Source organism: Lottia gigantea, assembly GCF_000327385.1.
Source record: "Lottia gigantea unplaced genomic scaffold LOTGIsca_179, whole genome shotgun sequence".
In the NCBI taxonomy this organism is placed as follows: Eukaryota; Metazoa; Mollusca; class Gastropoda; family Lottiidae; genus Lottia; species Lottia gigantea.
The window spans coordinates 182,439-205,632 of record NW_008708290.1 but is presented as its reverse complement, the minus strand read 5'-3'; the positions used below and the strand labels follow the sequence as shown (position 1 = coordinate 205,632).

The window sequence follows — 23,194 nt, the reverse complement described above, 5'->3', positions numbered from 1 at the left end:
CCTGAGTAAAAATTAACATTTGATGGAATCTTTTCAGGTCTTTTCCGTTTCATATTTCGTTTGTGGTATATCATATTCTTATAAATATTATTGAAGTTATAATTAAACAAAAGATTATCAATCATTGCATCAGGTAAATTTAAACCGGAATTACCCACGAGGTTTCAGGTTAAGGTAGGTCTGCATCCCATCCGGAAGTCATTGACGTCAATTTCGGTTCAAGGTATTTTGTTGAGCAATTGTATTCAGATTCTATTGTATCAGTATTAGATTATCCAGAAGAGTTCTCGAAAACTATTTTTATCAGTATTACATATAATATGTAAAATATTAATATTGCGAATGTCTTTCTCCAGCTCATAGTAATTACACCCAACTATTAATTGTTCCTAATTTAAGAGCTCTTTCCAGGAAACAATTTTATACTGCATGCCATACTCTATTAGTCCTGTAGATGAATCTCCTTGGTCTTCGCATTGCACTTGTTACAAATGCTGTCTTGTATTTTGGCTTATAAAATCCATTACGTTATTTTGCCATTGTTTGCACATTGCTTGCTCTTGTTTGATCTTGCTTGCGCTTGTTTGTGATCCATTTTGCTGAACTGTTAACTTTATTCTTGTATAAAATACATTTCATGTAACAAGAATAATATTTTTTAGTTAAATTTATACAACGGAGGTTTTGTCTGTAGCATTATGAATCTAGATCAGTAAAACATCTTTTTAGGGTGCGCAAATTTGCTTTTAATCGTGAGTTCTATTACCTGTCATTCTGTACCTAAGAAACATGCACCGCTCCTCTCATCATTTCAGTTCCACCACGAGCAATATGACTTACCATGTGGTATAGTATGCATATAAATGGCGGAAATTGCGATGTTTTAACACTTAAGTTTTGTTGAGAGAACATTGATATCTAAAATGAGCTTTTATCACATTTGTTTTGTGGCAGTCAAGCTTTCTTTGCGACGTTGCTTTTTAATCCTTGGATGTTGGCTCGCAAATCAGAATTCATCAAAAGATAAATTGTCCACATTCCAACAAAAATGAAACTAAATGAATGGAGTTTTACGTCCTACTTTTCTGCAACTTATGGGCTAATGAACACCATGAAGTGTATAATGCGGGTAATTTTGCCAGAACAGCGGCATAAGCCTACTCGTTTTCGATTTCTAACTGTCGAGGGTTCTTTAACGTGCAAAACCTACAGCACACGGGACCTCGGTTTATTGTCCCATCCGAAATACTAGATGTTTTTTCCAGGAAACATTGGCTGGTATTATACCGTCGTGGGTCAGATTAGTTTTACCAGATTGGAGTTTACCTTGACTTTAATGACTTAATTGGAATTTAATATAGTTACATTTAGTAATGCTAATTATAATATAACTTGAAAAGGTCATATGTCATATGTATCATTTTAGTGAATTCTGATTGGACCTTTGTTTTAATCAATAACAATACTACATGAACTAGCCTACTTACTGTTTATACGGTGTGTACTCGACTCTCTACAGCAGCCAAATGGTATGAAAACGAAAGCTGCTGTAAAAATAGATGGTAACTAAAATTAGAAAGATTGGAAGTGGAAATTTTGAACCCGAAGCAATAAAAGTATAGACACAAGGTAAGGCTGTTCAATTTCAACAATAATTTCCAAGAGACTTAATTTTTCGTCAAGATCTTACATTAACAATGTTCAAGTTCAATCTTCAAGTTTTCAGTAAGTCTTATTTCTCTGTCGCCTTTCTATCGCTAATGTTCATACACTAACCTAATCTTAGACGTTCTCTATTTCTCTGTTAAAACGTTTGTAAGTCTTAGCCCACAGCTTTTGTCCAATTTTGATGAAGCACGGATGACTTAAGTGTGTGTTAAAGTCTACTCTCTTACCCTTCGTGTTCCTATATTTCCAAATAAAATGGTTAATTACTTGTTTTTGGTAAAAATAGAATGTAACTAAATTTAGAAAGTCTGGAATCGGGAATTTTGAGCATGTATTTCGACTATATAAAGTTTGGACACAAGGTAAGAGACATAATATTTGTCGAGATCTTACATTAACAATGTTTTTTCAAGTTTTCAGTAAGTCGTATTCGTCTATCGCCTTTCTTATTTTCTATTTTTATTTTTCTTAGATTTTCCCTTCTTCGCAGTCAAAAACGTTTATTCGTCACAGATTTTTGATAACTTGCATGTGTGTTGCGGTTTACTCTTCAACCAATGTAAATTCTGAATTTATTTTGTCTATCATTAATTCACACTATAGTTCCGAAACTTATGCCTTGTCTAATAGTGAGACCATGAGAGTTCGAGAGTAATATTTTACCACCAGGGCACACATCTGTCGCCTGAAACGAAATTATCTGTAATACAAAAACAATTATGCTTTGTATTTTAGAATAACTCGATTTCTGCATTTCTGGATTTCCATAAAATCTGAGTTTCTGTGGGAAACTTATCTAATAATATTATTCACGCCATCTGTTGGATTTTCCTCTTACTAGTTTCTCATAACAGACAAAAACTCATTTCTTGTACTTCTGAATTGTTATTCATTGGTTTAAATCATTTTGAAATCTAAAAATATTAAGTAACTTGTGACAGTCAAAGAGTAGTAACATATTGGTTGTTCAGTGCGGATAGGCAATTCCTTCAAATAACAAGATCTGTTTTTCGAACATGGTGAAAAGACAACTGATATGTTCTTCACCTCGATCAGAATGTTCAGTTTTGGTTTTTTCTTAGAAAAATGCTATTGATAGCTCCATATTTAAACGATTTTATTCCATGGATACTTATCATATCAGACTTGTCCTTGATTTTGAACTTGTAAATCTCTCACAACGCCCAAAGCGAGAGCAAACTAAATTAACACTGTTGTTAAAACTATGTATAATAGTATAACTGTATAATATTTAAACTGTATGACATTGTTATTTCAGCTTTATTAAGTTTCTTTCTGCTGGATGCAGCAATTGGTGTTCCAGTTAGACAAAAGAGAACCACTCAAGATGCGCCCTGGATTAATCCATGTGTTTCTAACGGCGCAAGTGGTGGTCAAGCTTTGCCACCAGGACTCCCTTCACCACCTACACAAGCGTCACCTAGTGTTAAGGAATTAATAGAAACATTTCGATACAGAATAGATGATGCAGCAACCAAATCAAACAGCCTAAGACAGACTATGGTAAGTTAAACATTATAACCCTTACCGTTATAAATGATATTGGGCCTTGGCGAAGGTGGTTCTGGTTCTATCCAAGCTCAGACCAAGGGAGTACCTTAGGACGTTCCACCCAGTTTCAAGTTTCAGTGATATTGGTCATATTGACTAACACGTAAAGGCAAATTGGGTAACAAATCGTTTGTCTATTCAGACATTATCCCTCGAGTTGGAAAGATGACCAATGCCGTTGTTCGGAACATTATGGCGTTGTACCCTGCGTGAGTTAATCTTCAATAACCCAGAAACAAACTTGTGGGGTGTAAAACACATTTCAAATTTCAAATCTAAGCAACCGTAGTTGACTTAAATATACTTGTAATTCGACGAAATATGTTAATTAGCTCGACGAACGTGATATAATATGTCACATACTCTCCTTAAATTGTTTCTACCTTTATAAGACATTAAAAGTTAATAGTTCGGCGAAATATTTAGCACAATGATCTTAAAGGGGTATCTTGCCATTTTTCAAACGTTTTTTGTAGTTTTGAGCGTGAAATACATCAATGCCCACATTATAGAGGAGGACCCCTTAACCTCCGTGAAATTTTTAACATAAAATTTTCAAGTGTTAAGTCACAAACAGCAACAAGTCTTAATTCTTGATTCTATTTTGAATCCCCCGGGCCCCATATTTACTGTACTAGCCGATATTTGATTATAAGAAATGAATTCGAATTGGACCACCAATTGTTAATAACCAATCAGTACCAAACGTACCTCATCATGTCATGCATTGTTTAATTAAAAAATTCTTAAATTTGATGTTTAAAGTGGTTTCTCTGCATAATAAGGTCCAGTTTACACATTAAAATTTTATAAGAATGCCCCTTTAATGTCATCATGAATATTTTATGATTGGAAAGCTTTGTCCAAAAAATAAATGGATAGAAAAATATGGATATTTGAACTTTATGCTTATTCTGCGTTAATACATTCACCACATGAGGAAATTGTCAGAAATTTTATGGTGACAATGCTATTTGTAATCATTGACTTATAACTTGACAGTGGATAACAATTTCGCTATAGGTGCAACGAGGTTATTTACTTTTCTTACTTACTTCTGAAGTTCAGTTTTAAAAGTTAACCCCCATTTTTAGGGCCCTGATGGGGATCATCATAATGAGGATTATTTCAACTTTTATTTTGTAATGCAATGGGATAAAAATTGAACAGAAACACAATTTTAAGAAGATGGCCCTTGAATCAGAATCCACTGAAGAACCTGAAATGAAACATCTATTTCTACAACAGATTGGACAATGGCTAACTAATCGAACCTCCTACGAAATTTAATTAATTGTCGTGTTGCATCAAAGGAACAAATATTTTCGGATTTATTCTTTCAGTTTACCGAGCGGATAGGCAGTCTCCAACTCGAGTCAGTTTATAATGGAATGCACATTGATGGTATGCCGCTGATTTCGGACATTGAAGAATGGCAAAATTCTAATGATGTAAGTAAACAGTGGCTTTATATATTCATTTAACATGAGTGCATGATCTATATTGTAGTAACATTCACCGACCTGCATTAATTACAGGGACAATTTTAGACCAATCGTACGTCTAAGAAACGCCAAAATGTTCTACTGACCCTTTAACATGAACGCAATAACATTGACCGGATACGTATACATTGGATAGCAATATCTTACTCGATATTAATTTGTATTGATTACGGCCGAAAGGCAATAAAATTAATTGCTCTGGAAGCGACGTGTGTGTTACTAACGTGATTCAGTTATTGCTGTCAGCATATCTGTCTGAAGCTGTCGACGTGTATTGCATTTGATTGACCCGTTTTGTGTATGATTGACGAGGTTTGCCTTTCAATTATATTGGCTTTTTACGTTATTCAAACCTATTCTATAGTTATTGAAATGATATGATTGGATTATTGACAAACTAGAATAATTTTGCTACTTTCTATTTACAGACAACCAAAGTAGTGAAAGCAGATTATAAAAGTTTGTCGAAAATACTGGTGTTTATGCATCAAGTAAAATTGGATGAAATAGAACATAACAATAGTACCCTTAAGAGATATATAGAAGATACAATTAATGATATTTATAATAGTTTATGTACATTACATAATCTCTTGTTTTGTCTGAATGATTCCATTGACAGTCACGTGACTCGTGACATCATGCCACAAAGCCAACGAGAGATCGTGTTAGTATCGCTTCGCAATCAACGAGATTATGTTATTGCCAAGGATACGATGCATTTTTTATTTGCATTGAAGGATAGTTATATATCCATTTTGTCTCAAATGTAAATTCATTTGAACTCTTTACACTCTTCAAGTAATGGAGATCAGTGTTGACAAGGCATAAACTATGTTTATGTTGTGGTCAAAATCTTGTATTGACGTTTTAGTCAAAATTATTATGCTTTATATATTTCATAAACACATATTTTATATTTGTATATTATGTTAAGTTGTATTTAAGTTGGGTACCTGGCTCGAGTTCGACTTTGAACTTGTTCCTTAACTTAAATTTCAAATCTTGCAGGTTACCCTACTTGACAGGTGGATTCCCTTTTTTATTAATGTTTACAAAATAAATTTGCAATGTGCTTTAACTGAGTTTGCTACGGTCATGCTATTCTGTACAGATTATTAAAAAGTGGAATCCCCCTTTAATTATAACGTCATATAGTCGACAATTTGCATCTATAAAGATATAGTTCGACTATCCTATAAGAATATTTTATTACACAGATTTACTGAAATTATTGTTTAATAATCACGTTTGTTGTTACTAATTTACAAATAACTGCAAAATAATTCGTGGATATCATAAAATGTATGTATTTTTATATTTATGCAATGTTTGATAGCGGGCATTTTAATTTATTTACTATATATATCAATGTCTTCCTTTCCTTTGCCAAATATGCAAACCTATTCATGCATAACATGTGAATATGTGATAAATCGAAATTGTAAAGCCTGATAGAAATGGTCGAATCGGTTTATGAGATATTTTACTATTAACGTTCTAATTCAATAAAAAGTTCAAAAAGAAATAATATTTCAAAACAAATTTTAGAACTTCCAGTACACATCATCAATGATGTCTCAACAATATAAATGATATATACATGTATAAAATAGTTATATAATAACTTTTGTAACCGTTTGTGCCTTAAGATATATCCGATTGTCTCCCTTGTTTGTCTTATTTTTCTTAATTCACTACTCACGTAACTTCACATTGACAGAATGTATGCAAAAGAGTTTAAAAGAAAGTCGAGAGGGTGACTGATTCACTATATTCAGTCTGACCATCAATTCTAAAAGATTTATAACTGTTATTTTCTGTTTGTTAATATCATTGTTATGAATTGCATTTTATTTTACTTAATTATTAAATTGTTTTATTATAACTCTTGAATAAAATAAATTATCCAAAACAGAACTAATTGGTGTTCATCTTTGCCAGTTGCGGCGTCAGCCTCCCGAAACTTGGGGTACAAATAGGGGTCAGATACACGCAATTCGACAAGACAACTGTCCAGACTGATTTCAAAATGCGACAATGTTGTGGAGGTTTCATGGTCGCAAGCCTCTCATTGAGCGTCTGAGAAGGTTCTCCCAAGATAATTTTCAAAAAATGAATTGATTTGGTACATTCTGACACATATTCAGGGACAAAAACGTATAAAAATCATATCTTTAACTTTGCTAAAAATAAAGTGGGGGTGATGGACCGTGATCTTAACCAACATCTATCTAAATTCTTAAAGTTATTGTACATCAGTTATTGGGTATGGGTGTAGATGTGGAAAAAACCACATCTCTGAAACAAGGGAGACAACTACATCCCGCTCCTTTCAATTTTGTTAAACTATAAGGACTCACTCCACTCCATTTTATGCAAATGATTGTATGTAGTCCAGGCTATTTTTAGGAATCTTCTTTTTCTCTCCCTTTTGGGATTTTTGCATGCCTATTTTTGAGTAATTTTTGGTCTAGATTTGAAATTTGATGTCTGAAATTGCATTATATTTAAGATTTGGTGAGATGATGAGAGACCTAAAGGCGGAAGGTTAATTCTAAAAATAGTCGTTTTGTGAACTGACAAACTCTAGCGGATGAGTATAACCTGTAGTAGTCCACTTTCAATTTGACTAGCTCAAAATTTTCATGGTCAATGGGACCAATCATAGTAAAGTCTCAGAAACGGGAGTATGTTAACTAAGACAATCGGTAATAGTGTTCACCGTCGAAATTTGGCCTTCAAATCCATGTGTGTACAGAATTATCCGCGTTCCAAAGTTAAAGAGACGAGCCATATATATATAAGACATCTATAGAAATAGGAAAAGAAATGCTTAGTTTGAGGTATTTGTGGGGGGAATTATGCGACTTCCGTGCATTTTTAGTACTTTTTAAGACTATTTATTGATTTGAGTCTTGAATTAATTATGTAATACATTATATACAAGATTCAATCCAACCCCCCAAAATGGCGCTTCTGTCCCTTTAAATTGAGCTGCTATTCGTTTAGCTTCTTTGAATAGCTCTATACTTGCAAAGAAAGGCGGTAACCATTGTACCATGTAACAATTCGTCGGTCAGATTGATGACACAGATAAGACACACGTCTTTGTTGTGACAGGTGATCAGCTGAACACAGAAGTATCTGTAAATGTAATAAGAAAATTTTATTTTTGATTACTTTTCATACAAAATATAAAGAAAATCATTTTTGACCAGCCTTCAACAAATACCTTCATTGACGTAATTCAAAATATCCATTTGATCTTTCCCATTTTGTATGGGAACATTAATAGACTATCTTTTCACATTTTCGAGCGACGACTGTGTTCTTTAAGTTTCCAAAAATATAACTTAATGGCTCTTCAAAATTTAAAATTGGTAGAATATGCTTAAAGAAGGAGTGCTGTTCATTACAGAAGGGTTGTACATATTTCATCAAACGACGTAATTTGAAATAATTACGGGACTTCCGTGACATTGGTATAACAAAGACAATTAAATTGTAACCGAAGAATTTTGTATTTGACGTGGTCTGAAGAAAAATAAATTCTCCCACGCACTGGTAATTTATATAAAATAATGTCATCTCATTTAAATACATATTATATCAATGCATCACTACATGGGTTTTAAATGTATCCCTGGGAATTTTTTAAAGCATAGAATTTTATTGCAGTGGAGGCACCAGGAGTAAAAAAGAAAAGTAATTGTACACCCACTCTATTTCTGAGAAATTTCAAAATAAGACCTTTTAGGTATTTGTACCCCCAGTTTCAGGAGGCTAGCGTCACCACTGATTCAATGCATATATCAATACATTTATGTCTAATGAATCCTACTAATGTATGAATTTCGTATGTTTGGTTAGACGTTAGAACGGTTAATTGAAGTATGACCCCTTGAGCTACACACTGTACTTGTAAATGATTCATAGACAAAAAATAATATGCTCATGTTGCTGTCCTGAAAAATTTTCTTGATACTGACCAGCTGCGGAATCATGCCCGTTTGTGAATTTATCTTGAGAAAGTTAATGTAAAGATTTGACTTCAAACCTTATAGGCTCAAGTTTTGCCCTCGGTTTTTACAGATAATGGTCGAGGACAGAACAGGTCCAGGGGCAAGCCTTTTTCATACTAAGCTGAGATAAAACTTAAATTTTAAGTATTAGTGCATAACTGATTGTAGAACAGACAAAAAATATATCTTTATATTTCTTCGAGCACAATGTTTCTGGCATTAATCTTCAATATTTCCTTTTCTTGATATGAGGGGTATTGTGAATTTCAGTAATCCTAAGCTGAGCATGAGGAATATTTTGTGACCCTGGGTATCTAAAGACCGTCATTCATATCGGCTTTGTTTATTTCAAACTAAATTGACATCTTGTAAACGCCTGAGTCCAATGAACATGATTATAATATCGACTTTAGATAAGATTGATGCTAAGGTCGACCTTGATGCATGGTACACCAAAATACCAATGTACACACGGAAACATCTGTAACAACTTTCCTTCTCCGCGAAGCCAATCAAAATCATTCATAGGATATTTGTGGTGTGATAAAATTCGTATAAAACAGAAATTGTCTATTTGGCTCGTGGTTTATTTTTTATTTATAGACTTGGTGTCATATAGTAGATATGTGGTTACGTTGTACGCGTCTCGAGTCATCCGTAACGTAGACAATGTAAAAATTTAATATGTATGTATTCTTAGGTTAGAATTGCTATAATATAAAGAGTACTCGATTAATAGAAAGTTGTATATGTTAATTGAACAATTTCAACCAACATACATACCCATTCTAGACCCACTACAATGAGCTTTCAAAATGATATAGTCCCATGATCACCCCACCCCCTCCACGAAGAAGTTTTGCTCGCTCAATGTTGGTGATTATCTAGGCAACTTCACTACGCTTTATCAAGATTTGTCCTTTCTACCACGTTCACAAGGAATTAGGAACAAAGGGACAGGGGCGGCGAACTGTATTCTCACTATATAATATCAGCATATTCTTTATTTCAATTTACAAGCTAATAAAAATGCAATTTGGTATATCATTTTGTGTCAATGGAGTTATCAATCGGTCACTGGTTAAATGACATATTATGTATTATATATGTATATAATTATGACATATAATTACAGTATATACCTATGATATGATTTAAATAGTAGTATGAGTAGTAGGAACTCAATCATATCCTAATCCGGTACTAATTGGATTGTACAAGGAAATTGAGAAGTGTGTCAATGTCGAAAATCACAGTAACCAATAGATTGAGTTTTTAATGACATCTATTGAAGATGAGTTTATCAGATATATAGTGATACCAAAGTCTAAACAGACCACAAATGAAATGAATGGAGTTATACATTCTACTTCTCTGCACCTTGTGGGCTAATGAAGACGGGCAACGCCATACAGGGTGCAGTGAGGGAAATTTTGCCAGGACAGAGGCTTTAGCCTGCTCTTTTTTGATTTGCAACTGTCGAGGGATCTTTAACGTGCACAGCCTGTAGCTTAAACAGACAAGACATGTATCGCCGTATGAATAAGGTATCCAGCAATGTTTCACTTAAACATCAGAAAAAGAATCTTGTATTATTTTGCTGCATCTGATAGAAAAAAGTCTACTGGCGAATGAAACATCTCATCGCAGTCGTTACTTAGAAGTAGTACTACTTCAACAGAATATAGCAATTCTAACCTAAAACTAACCTAATAAGCCAGGCCCACCTCTCCCTCCTCATAGAAACGGTACCGGAAAGTACACCACGAGCAACTGATGACTAAATCTCTAAATCGCCGGGGCACTCATGTCACTACATTCAGCGATTTGTAAGTCTCTCGAGGATGCCAACAGTCAATAACACTTCCTGGTGCTGTCAGATTCTATCAATCGAAAGATCGACCACATGTAATAAGATCCAACAGAATCATTGTTCTACGATTAGTACATAATTTAGCATCGTCTTCATTATTCGAAACTGGAATAGAAAAGTGGATCTAAGATATTCGTTCACTCCTGTAATTTAGTGTCATATACAACATCATCTTCGTTTGTCCAATCTATAGGAAAGTTCGTTTTTCACTGTATACGCAATTAACACAACTGGCAGTGAACTTCCCAGAAATGATGCTGGCTTATATTCTCGTAAACGTTCAAGAACAGATACTCGTGGATCATTTTGATAATATTTAATGGAAAGCGGAAAGAATTTCCCTAGACCTTCGCTGACATAAGCGATATACACTCCCATTGAAAACCTTTGATTGATTTTAAATGGTTCACCTTTGATCAGTTCCTGGATCCGGGACTGTATAGTTATACTTGTTCAGCAATATTGACTGATTTAATCATAAGATGACCTTAAGATTTCACAATAGACATGGGAAGTATCTTTCATCCGGAGAAAAATGTTTCAATGTAAAGTAACTGACACAGATATGTAACTATTTTTCGCCAATATGATTATGTAGTGTGGAATAATAGCATCTAATCCTATGCAGCAACGAATTCCGCTTCTGAACTTCAAAAATTATACTTTTAATGATATGAATGGATAACGACTAGAACAACAATGTGTTTTGAAGGGTTGTATTTATTTACAACATTCATTGACAGTATTTGTGTCAAAGTTTGTAAAATAATTATTGTCGTAGTCGCCAGTAAACTCTTACTGCTTCAGATGCAGATCATATTATAAACGATTAGCTCAAAAAGCACTCATGTCAAAACATTTCCCCTTTCAAAGAATCAAAAAGGGTTTTCACTTTAGTTGACTTGCATATGAATATAATAATGACGATATTCAGATTAAAATCACGACGATTGCTTTCCTGACAAAACTAAACAAATGACGAATGTGTACGGAAATCAAATTGATATTGAAATGAGATCATTGAGTAAAAAAAGGATAAAAATTCAGTCATTTTCTACGCTTCATTTCAATAAATTAAAATTAAGAGTAGTGACGACATTGTCGCCTTGAGGTGAACCAAGCGTCGTTGAAAACGTGTTTAAAGCATGTGGCCTTTTAGCCGGAGATTTTCGAGGAGCTTCACACCTAGTTTAATTACAGATTACGATCTTCGCTTCATCTTTAACTTTAGTAATGTGACGTGAATAAATATCAGTCGACCCAGGATATTTGAACATCATGAATTGAGTAACTAAAATAGTTCAAATTATATTTTGGAAATTTTCACAAGGAAATAGTTTTCTTCGTTAAATGCAACTTGTCAACTTATTGTTTTAACGATCTACCAAAAAGCGTGATTTCAATTGTCCGGGTAAAGATTCACTGGAAATTTTTCCAAATTGACACTTACAGAGCAAACATACACTGTTGGTCCTGGTCTATCCTTTATTTTTTTTTAAATGCATTGTCTTACTTTCCTTCCCAAGTTAATAACAAAGACAAAAGAACGGGGAACACTTAGTAATAAGATAAACTTTCCAAAGTATCCTGAATTGAAAGTAACCTTCTCGAATCCCCGAGTATACTAAAGTCGTGTCATAAGTTCAAGTCATCGTTGTCTTAACGGAGGTAGCGTCAATGACGTGAAAACTTAAACGATGCTGCAATCTTACACACCTCCACTAAAATAATAGTAAAAAAGTTTTCGGAATTCTATTTTTAGAATATTATGGATACAATGAAATTATTGCCCACATATCCGCTTCCTAGGCTTGTAGCCATATAAATACGGCCGAAACTGATTTTACAGGTAAGAATTGAAAACTTCTCGTATCCGAACATTTAAAATTAAAAAAATATATATTACAGAACTATCTCAAGTTAAATACAAATTAATTACTATTATTTATAATGGATTATATTTTTATCCTCACCGGTAAGTTCGAAGTTTTCTTGCCTTTTCCAAATTTTATTTTTAAAATTAAACCATTTTAAAAGTTTACAATTTATATATATCTATATATAAAAACAGGACGGTTATTGTTCTATATGCAAAATTGTTTCTTAGATAACAATTTTTTTATCAAGAACTTTTTATAAATAAAATTAATAATGTTTCGCCCAATTCCGTTATATTTCACAAAGATTGCATATAAATCTGCGCTGCTTTTCAAGAAACCGTATATTATATTGTCGTTATATCTGTCAAATGCAATCAGTTTTGAACGAAATACAGTGTAAAATGACCAATTGTGATTGCAGACAGCTTTATCTCAACAAAACCCAATATTCTTTACATATAACTAGAAGAGTTTAAGACGTCAAATTTATTTCACTGAATACTTCCGTCATTTAATACTTTACAATGCTAGTCACCTATACTGCTGTAATCGATCAGACAAACATATTATCTAGGAATCAAAAGCCATTGAAGAGACACTGAAGATTGAAAGTGTTGATGTGTCTTCACAAAACGATTTTGATTTACAATAAACTGTATGTAATATTCTCATTACAGCTCTTGTCGTTATAAGTTTTAACATCGGACACAGTAGTGCCGCACCAGTCAGCAGTCTGCCAACAGGAGAACCATGGAAAACACCATGTTCAGGAAGTTCCCCAGTTGTAACAAATCCAGCATTAACTCTTCCATCACCAACAATATCTGTGACTGAAAGATTGAACTCTTTAATTTTGAAGTTCAAGGACACGATAGAACTTAGTAGCTCTTTAAAACAGAAGGTAAGAATTGATCACTTCCATGTATTCTATTCATCATTTTACAGTTTCAGAGCAGAGCAAAACTTTTTGTTACACGTATCTTCGTCTGACCAAAGAGAACAATCTTTCTTTTACATAATTTCCTGCCATATTTAATGAAAAGAAAAAAAGCAACGCTTGAAGATTGCGGTCGCTCTAAGAGCTTTTAAAAGACAATGTTACTTGTTTGTAATTAAAGTAAATCGTACGAACCGGACGACGGAATTTGATATCGAAAAGTTCCAGTTATAAAATATCTGACTCGGTAGGCTATACATTTTAAGCGATAAGACAAAAAGTGGACATTCTATAATTTCTTTCGTTTGAAGCAGGTCCTACTGTGTGTTCAAAATAGCTATCGTTCAATCAATAGCCAAAACTGTGAATCATTGAAAAAGGCTTTCATTTGCGCCGTTTGTACAAAGAGGCCTGTCATACCAGACCAAATTCCACACGTATTCTACAAAAGTCACATCATCCTTTCCCCATCCTCGAGATTTTTATTTGGTGATTGGGAACCTGTCATTCTATTGTACGAATTCAAGAAAAGACTCTCCCAGCATCCCTTTTAGCAGTTTATTCTGAATAATTCTTAACATTTTATCGGACAATCTTTAGTGAATATCAAATTTCGTCACCACGACGTCTTCTAAATAATTTCAATCGTATCAAATTTCGATATTAATTTTAATTTCCACACATAATTTATGTCAGGTGGCCCAATAATTGCCATTAGATTTTAATCTTTCGAGGAAGGTTGTTTCTGAATGTAATATCTAATTTTTAAATCGATTTTTGTTGGGCACTCCATGAAATTTCAAAGAGATGAACCCTAATAGGACTGGCAGATAGGTTCTCGATTTACACTCCATTCGCCATGGATCATCCTTTAGGATATCAAATAGTTTTTGCGTCCTAATATTCGTGTCCGTCTGTACCTAGCGATATATGTGGTTGATATATTATCTTCGTGATACACTTGAATTTGGACAAAGATTTTGACGTTACATCGACAGGCTCAAGATCCAACTCATCTCATTAGATGATTTGTTTTCAACCATATCCTCCTGGTATTCTGATTGGTTAGGACTCAAACAATTCCCAATCCACTAATTTTTATTCGAGATGGAACGGTTTGGAAATATAAAGAAATGATATAGTTGAGCGATGGTCACGTTAATAACAAAAAAAACAACGTTTAGTCTGCATTAAGATCAAGCTGGAAAAGGGCAAGATCAATGATGCTTTCTCTTTCTTGATACTAAAATATACGTAGAGATTTTTACACATCTGTGCATCGGGCCCATACATAACAACGGAACTGGTTATGCCGTACGCTTAAACAGCTAAAGGTTTTTGCCTAAAGCAATGTGATTGCTAAAGGAATTTTGTGCAAAACTTTAGGCTTGGTTATGCCATACGGATATAAAGTAAATTCTTTTTTTTCTTCCAGATAGGAGATTTATTACAGAATACTGAATTAGTTACTTATTTAGAGCACGATACGGAGTTATTGCAGGGCTTTCCTAGTGTCGTATCAGATACATTGTCTGTAAGTACACTTCTTGTTTGACGACATATTTCTTTAAAGTGAATAATGGCCAACCCCATGGATACGATATTGGTGTGAAAAGAGGGAAATTTGCCAAGAGACATTTTTCTTTCCTTTTGCCATTTCCCACTGACGAGGTATCTTTAATACTGAAGCACAAGGGGCTTAGATTTATTTTCCTATCTGAATAACCAGACGCTTTTTCCGTCCCTGTTCACCGACAAAGGCTAAATTGGACACATTTGAGATTTACATAGCACTAAATCGGTATTATGAATTATATCGACTCGACAAGTGATCTATTGACAAATGAATTTCAGTTTTCTCTTTTGTAAAAGAATATTTATCAAGTAATTAAAAGTTTTATCAAGAATACAATAATTATCATTTGCTTAAATGTAAAATAGTACTGAATTTCATACCTACTTTCTTTTTATTTCTTTTTTTTTTTTTTCATATTTTGACATTTTCTTCACAGAAATATTCCATTTCAACTATATTTTCCATTGTCTTTTTCAGCTAAAAGAAAATTTAGTCATAGACAATGAACGATTTGCCGCTCTTTATATTTTTTTCGAACAATCAGCAATTGATAGTGAATTTAAATCAGACTTCAAAATCTACTCCAACAAAATATTGAACATCCTTTGTGAGATCCAAACAATATCTAGTCATGAAAAACAGGAGATAGTGTCCAAGGTTTCTCGTAAGGTTATGTTGGACGGTTACCGGACCTTGAGTTCGGCCCATCGAATGGAAAGAGATTACATCATTCTCCGAGATACCACGAAAATTCTCGAATCCGTCATTAATGTCTATAATTTTCACGCTGCCCATTATTCATAAGATAGCCAGATTGTTTAGCCAGTTGTAGTATGAGATCAGGGTTCTGTGACTGAACAAGACAATTTTTACCCTAAAGAAAAACACGATGACATTACAGAAATGTTAATTGCGCGATGTTCAAAATATTAGTATTACAATTAAAAAGGATCATTCAGAATTCCAAACCTCAAAATTGAAAATAGAACACTTAGTCAAAAGTAATTTTGCTCTTATGCCGGCGATATTAAAAGACACCGATTAAGGTAGCTAAAGTGAACGAACAAGTTTGAGTCGAAATATATTCGGGTCATTGACAAAGATACTTAGAAAGTGCTAAGAAATGTGAATATTGTGTTATTACAACATGCATAAGGAAATGTTTTGATGAAATCACTGCATCCAATGTCTAACGTTTAAACTTTCTACTTGTGTCTATGAAAGTATGTTGATGTATATTATTGTGGTTGTGAACAAATTGGTGCATTTATATCATCTGAATTCTAGCGTGCACCGACATTTGTAAATAAAACATTTATTTATTTACATTGGATTTATCTGTGATATGTTTTCCTTTGATTGTCAATCATGTGACAATTTATTTACATTTCTAAGAAGATATTTATGGTTTCCTTTAAAAGGACATTATTTATCAGAATATTGATTTAATCATAGTTTACGTTTAAAAGGAAATACTAGTTAATATGATGATATACCACTACATTTTTATAGCTATTACTTAACCATTATCACATATATTTGATGGGACAAATTTGAAAGTTAAAAAAACTAATAAATATTAAATTTTTAACTTATTTTTTGTAACAAAACACGAAATCTTATTAGGTTTTAATTAAACTGTATTGAGAAAAAATTATGCTTGGCCAATGAGAAGACCATAACACCATAAAATAATCCTATGATATAATATCATAATATAAGCATTCCAATTCTGAATTTGATTTTATGATATATTTATTTTATTTTAATTATTGTTTTAGACTTTTTTTTATCATAAAAAAATTGTTCCACTTGCTTATTTTTTGGTCCTGAAATTTCTGAAAGTGATCTGTGGACATGAATTTTATTTTACGATATATTTATTATTTTTTATTCATTTTTTGAAATTATGATCAACATAATGGATAAAATAAATATAAGTTCTAAGGGAGAAGACTCGTCATGTCATATTGCCACTTTTGTGTTCAATTAAATATAACATGTAGAGAATGAGTATTTTGTATATTTGGCTTTTTTAAACTTTGGTATGTATTTGATGAGGCTATTTGTTTGCTTTCTAGGTCACGGAGTGCAAAATATTTTGCACAGTCATCATGATATGTGAATTAAAAATAGATAGTTTAAATAGTTCCTATAAAATAATAATTTAAATTAATATTGTTTAAGTATATGTAACCAAGCGAGACTGAGCACTATTTATATGTGATGTGTTCCTGTTGTAATGCTTACTATTAAACATCATCGTCGCCATGCTTTGCTTTTAATACTAACTGTGATAGCCATAAAATGGCATTTTTGTTGTGTCTCAATTTTGTATTTATTTTAGTAGTTTTGTAATAAAAAATATGTATATGAATATTGACGTTCTCCTTTTGGTTTTCATCTCTAAGTGGATATTTTAACTGTTCGTCCATTTTTTAACGTGTCGTGGGAGCTACATGTCATGGAGCAAAATGTCATGGTACCAAATATTCCACAAAGTCTTTGGATAATATAAACAATAGCCTAGGTAGATTTTCCTGGAGGTATGTTGAATATCTATATTCACAAATAAAAAAATAGTCCAATAGTAACATCAAGTGCTATTTGTGATATTCTGTTGAATTTTCGCACTCGCATGTAAAGTTCAATATCTAGAATTTTTGTTCTGTGTACATAGAACTCTATCAGTTATTTTAGGTATATGGAGAAAACTTTGGATATTGGTATTGATAAACTATATTTTGACTTATTGACAATATTTCGATGTTAATAAACGAACAGATTGAAAATTAAATTATTGTTACAACTTTTAATATGTGTTTATCAGATTCATAAACAATTGCAATGTTGCACTTTAACATGCATTTCAATGAGTTATGTGCAGGCCCGTAGCCAAGGGGGTCATCAAATCTTGCCCCCCCCCCCCTTGAAAAATGTACCGGTCACTTTTTTAAAATAAACCTTTTCTTTTTGAGTCAATAGGAGCGACAGGTAACTGAGTCTGAGTGAATAGCAAACATTCTGGTCAGGCATTTTATGGTGAAGTAATTTCACCAGTCAGCTGCTATATTTTGATTATACGTAACGAAAAATAATGTTATGGCTTTCAGAGCTGCGTTATGCGAAATGGTTCAACAAAATACTAAGTATTCCTATCTGTAGGCCTAGAACTGTTTTTAAATAGCTTTCTGGTTATTCTTAGCTGATGATGAAACCAGACATCATAGCTTTTCATAACATTTTTAAATTTAATTACATTAGAATAGATAATTTGATACAATTGAGTTCGTTGAAAATCATAAAAAGTCTGCAGTAAAGCGTCATTGGTAACAAAATTATTGGTCTGATACTGGATTGTAATCTGTCCCGTGTCAAAATTCATTTGATTGGTTGATTATAAATACTAACTAATAGACATATATTATCCTAAATTGTATTCATAATGAATCAAACAACCAAACGTAGGAAAAATTGATAAATATTTGATCAAAAAGACAAATTGCTTGATGGTTCCGACACTACTACGACTGACACTGGTATCAAAACCACAGCGGGCAACACAACGGATGCAGTACCAAGATGCTCTGAAAAGACAGGAGTACCAGGTGAAATTGGAAAAGAAGATGTTCCAAAGCAACCGAGAATAAAATTTCCAGCGAAGTCTGGGCGCCATTTTAGTAACAGCTGGTATGATCGATTTCCATGGCTGGAGTATTCAGTGTCAAGGGACGCCCCTTTTTGATTTCTATGTCGGGTGTTTCACAATACATCTGCGGGTGCATAAAAATTCATCACTGAAGGCTACACAGATTAGAAGCATGCTGTAGGTGATACTGGAAAGGGCCTCGAGAAGCATAACAATTGAGGTGTCAAAACAATTTCTCCAAGATAACGTTGCCAAGACAGAAAAGCAGGACTCCAATCTTGTTCTTCAAAAACTATACGAGCAGAAATTGGCTTTCCCTAAATTATATGCACTGGCTGCAAGCGTTGCCACATTCGGCTCTAGCACCGCTGTGTGTGAAAGTAGCTTTTCAACTCTTACTCGTGTTGACTCACCACAACGACGATCTATGACTCAGCTTCGCCAGCGCAATATTGTTCTTCTTGCCTTCAACAGGAAGACCCAGAAAATTAACTTGGACGTATTTGTTCAACGTTTTGCCATAAAACATACCCGACTACGTTTAAACTAAAACGGCAATAAAAATGTAACGTATAATAACTTGTGTGTTTTAACAAAAATAATCTCGAATCTAAAATACTCCATGAAAGTCCGTTTCCCGACGTTTAATCGTCTGTTTAATTGCCCCCCTCAATTGCACGTTTGCCCCCCTCGATTGCACGTTTGGAAGATTGAAAAATGCACTTTCCAAGGGGAATAACTACACAGAACATAAACCAACTTAAGCCACAATAAATGTAATAAAAGGAAAACTGTAGTTAAATAATGTTCAGAAAAGATTTAAAATATGCAGAAGTAAGGCTTAAAATATGTTTTCTATGATATTGGTTGCTTTGCTTATTTGAGATGAATTTGTCATCAGTAGAGATGTATTTCTGTCGACCCTAAACATTCTACAATTCTGGTCAAATGAAATGCTCCTACAGATTCTAATGTCTTAATTTTAAGGATATACTACCCTTTAGGACGTCCAAAAATTTGAAATTTTTAACCTTTGCCAAAATGAGTCTTTGTTCTTTAGTGGACTTACCCTCTGTCAAAACTATACATCAGAATCCCTCTATTGATTCCAATTAATCCATAATAATAATTCATTAACCAAGCACTTTTGAAACATGCTTAGTAGCGTGTTTAATGGCTAATGTCTTATATAGAGATTCTATTTATTAGTCATGGTAAGTCCAACTATATATACATTTGTTGACCAAGTTTGATACTTTATATTTTTTTTACCATTCGAAGAGATAATATATAGTTTATGATATGATATCTCTTGGATTTGAAATAGAAACCAAATTAAGGTTGAAACAGAGACGTACTGGAACATACTTGTTGAAAATCTTGAGAAAATCATAAGTGACTTATTCCTTTCAATGAGCTTGAACTATTTGAGTGCAGCATTATATAATACGTTTACCCTAATTTCTTTACTAGATAGTAAATTTACTTCCTAGTAGCGCGGTTTGTGGTTTTAAAGGTATGTTGTCCTCGAACTCTGCTAACATTGATATCACAGCTCACAACCCACTGAACATCAACGGTAGAAATCTTAGTTACTCTGAGCTTGAAGCTTTATTTGCGTGTGTTCAGCCCACGAGGTGGTTTTATGTACACAGACACATAGTTAAGATCTTGTGGTTACAATACCAGGCATTTTTAAACATGGTAAAAATTTTACTGTATCCATAGGAAATATCTATCTGACTGCAGAAAACACAATTATGACTGTCACCATACTGATAAACCGTAGTTTGATGCAACATACAGCTGATAGAAACGAGCAAACGAGGCCGCATGACAATGACCTGACATGAGCCCACCATCTTTCATACTATGCTTTAACTAAAGTAAATTTCGTTGGTCGATATATGCAAACTTTTACGGCTTCTTAAGACTGTATTTCATGTAAAAATTTCGAATCTTGTCGCATTCTTATAAGCTCTGAAGCAAAAGATTAGCCGAGTTGGCTACATCCCTTAAATTAATTATTTTTTAGTGAACCGACTTTTCAATGAATGGCGCGTTATCATCTATTCACTGAGCTAGTAATAATATACTATATCCAGCACGGACTAATTTCATTGTTAATGTATCTTAAACGTATTTAAGAAAAAGTGTCGTGATTTGCAAAAATTGATTCAGTCGAAATGTAGGATTGAAAAGACGTTCAGATTGAATTCGTAGCAAGGTAAGGCAGACCATTTAGATGTCAGGGTTAACGCCCGATCATCGAGTACTGTTATAATTATATTACCTTGACCGTTCGTTCTATGTGATTGCCCTTGGAATGTATCGCCATGCTAAAGAAACATGCTGCAAAATTTTCCTTCGTTCGCATAGGCTATAATGAAATGAGTCAACGAAATGTTTGATATTGTGCCTACGATATGCCCGCATTACCGATAACTACAAAGCAACCCACAAATACCCTTTATCATGACTACTCCAGATTGGAATTTCAGGTTTCTGTCCACACACATACATTTTTGTAAGTGGCACGGGAAATTACTGAAATATCTTTTCATGCGAGTTTAATCTTTGACCTATTGGCTAAATGAGAATTGAGCCCTTATTGTACGAAATCAAAATACAAAATAGGAGTGGAAAAAGAAAAAATGCTAGACATGTGAACTAAATAAAAAAAATACACAAAGAACTGAACAATTGTTTAATACTGTTTTACTGCTAAGTAAATATGAACATTGTGAATTATGGACAACTGTTTTACAGAAAGAGGGATTGTTTCGCTTTAAAATTTAAGATGAAATTGAACACATCACGAAGTGTTTTGGCCATTGTCATTTACAATGTTTAGCAGCCTTAAAGTTCAACCGTGCGTCCATACTACATTTCATGTAACAATGTCGAATCGTGTCGCATTCTTATAAGCTCATAAGCAATAGGTCTAAGTTACTAAGTTGCAGACTCAGTACTTTATGAAGGAATATTAAATTGATATTGTGATCATTACTGTTCCAGTTTCTCTGCTGGAAGATAATTCGTTATCAGTAATTAAATGAAGCTTTTCGCATAATTGTCCTTTTGGAGGAAATTTTATGTAGATGAAAATAAAACCGAACTCTCCAAAAACATTTGGCAACTCAAACTGAAAAGTAATAATTTACAAAATATCCTGGTCCATTGATAGCAGAGCAAAATACTACACAAATAAAACCAAACGATGTAACCTGTGTTTAACTGAAAAGCTTTCCATCAATAATACCCTAAGCACACGTCTTTAAACAAACGTTCCGAACTTGCCTCTAAATGTAGACGAGCGAATAAGTTATACTTGTCCAACTTCAGTAGGGATGCAGGCTGAAAATAGGTCAGTTGTCTGAAGATCGTACGATGGGAAACTCTGAGTAACAGCATGTAGCAAATTCTGTTTAATAATTCTAGATGGAAGCTATACAGCTATCTTCATTGACTAATGTTCTATCAGGAAATAAATTATATTTGCATGAAATGACATGGGATCTTTTAACAGGAATTGTGATTAAAGCTAAGAAGCTTCATTGGCTTACTGAAATTATATTTAATATGCATTAAATGGCATTGACGGGAGACCTTGCAGTTGCAAAAATAAAATCGGCAATTTCAATATTGATTCCATATCATTTATAACCATTCCTTTTGTTTTTCTAACCATTTTTCATTTTACTTAAAAAACTTATACCATGATATATATCATATAAGAAACACATTGTTTACATTTTTATATTTTTCACCACATCCGTGATGCATTGTCATGCTTCTTTCCTCATCCATGTTACATTGTAAATGTATATATGTTTTCTGTGTTTTTATTATATACTTTGTATATAATTCGCAGTTTCGTGGGGAAACATAGTGGTTACATTTTCATATTTCTTTCCTCATCCATGTTACTTTGTAAATGTATTTATGTTTTATGTTATTTTCTGTATTTTTATTCTTTCTGTAATCTTGTATATAATATGTAGTTTAGTGGGACCTATTGAAAATCAGACTTCTGTCTAAATGGGTTGCCAAAATAAAGTTATTATTATTATAATTAACTAATCGGATAAGTCAACCTAATTTTTTCATTGTCATTCATGAAAAACCCAGTCCATTACAGGCTTGCAATACGCTGCAAAAAGTGGGATGTAAAATCCATTCCGTTTCGATTTGAGGTCTAAATATTGAACATTATTTCTATTGTGAGTAAATCTCGTAAATTCGTTTGCTTGTTATCAACATAATTATTTCCGATTCATTGTCAGTCATAACCTTGTGCTATAAATAACGTTCTATTTTCCTATTCAGAAGTTCACATCTTACTTAATATGACTGATTCATGGTGATCGAATAATTATGACAGTCGATTTAGCCAATGAACATCCGAGAACGTCACAGAAATATACAAATTGAGTCAGAGAAATAAACCAATGAAATTGTGGTAGAAATAATAGGCAACAATTTAAATGTCAAAATTCTGAAGCTTAA

General features: G+C 33.2%; 2 protein-coding genes across 2 annotated transcripts; both read left to right on the top strand.

The window, feature by feature from the left end:
- Nucleotides 1-2,068: 2,068 nt before the first annotated feature.
- On the top strand, nt 2,069-5,518 carry LOTGIDRAFT_174018 (hypothetical protein; the record flags this gene model as incomplete). Its single annotated transcript, XM_009052050.1, has 4 exons — nt 2,069-2,087; nt 2,948-3,192; nt 4,584-4,691; nt 5,174-5,518. 4 exons carry the CDS (start codon nt 2,069-2,071, stop codon nt 5,516-5,518), a joined length of 717 nt encoding a protein of 238 aa, XP_009050298.1.
- Nucleotides 5,519-12,593: 7,075 nt separating this feature from the next.
- LOTGIDRAFT_174017 (hypothetical protein) lies at nt 12,594-15,840 on the top strand (the record flags this gene model as incomplete). The annotated part of the gene is made up of 4 exons (XM_009052049.1): nt 12,594-12,618; nt 13,201-13,424; nt 14,896-14,994; nt 15,514-15,840. The coding sequence occupies 4 exons, from the start codon at nt 12,594-12,596 to the stop codon at nt 15,838-15,840; spliced, it is 675 nt and encodes a 224-aa protein (XP_009050297.1).
- Nucleotides 15,841-23,194: the final 7,354 nt, after the last annotated feature.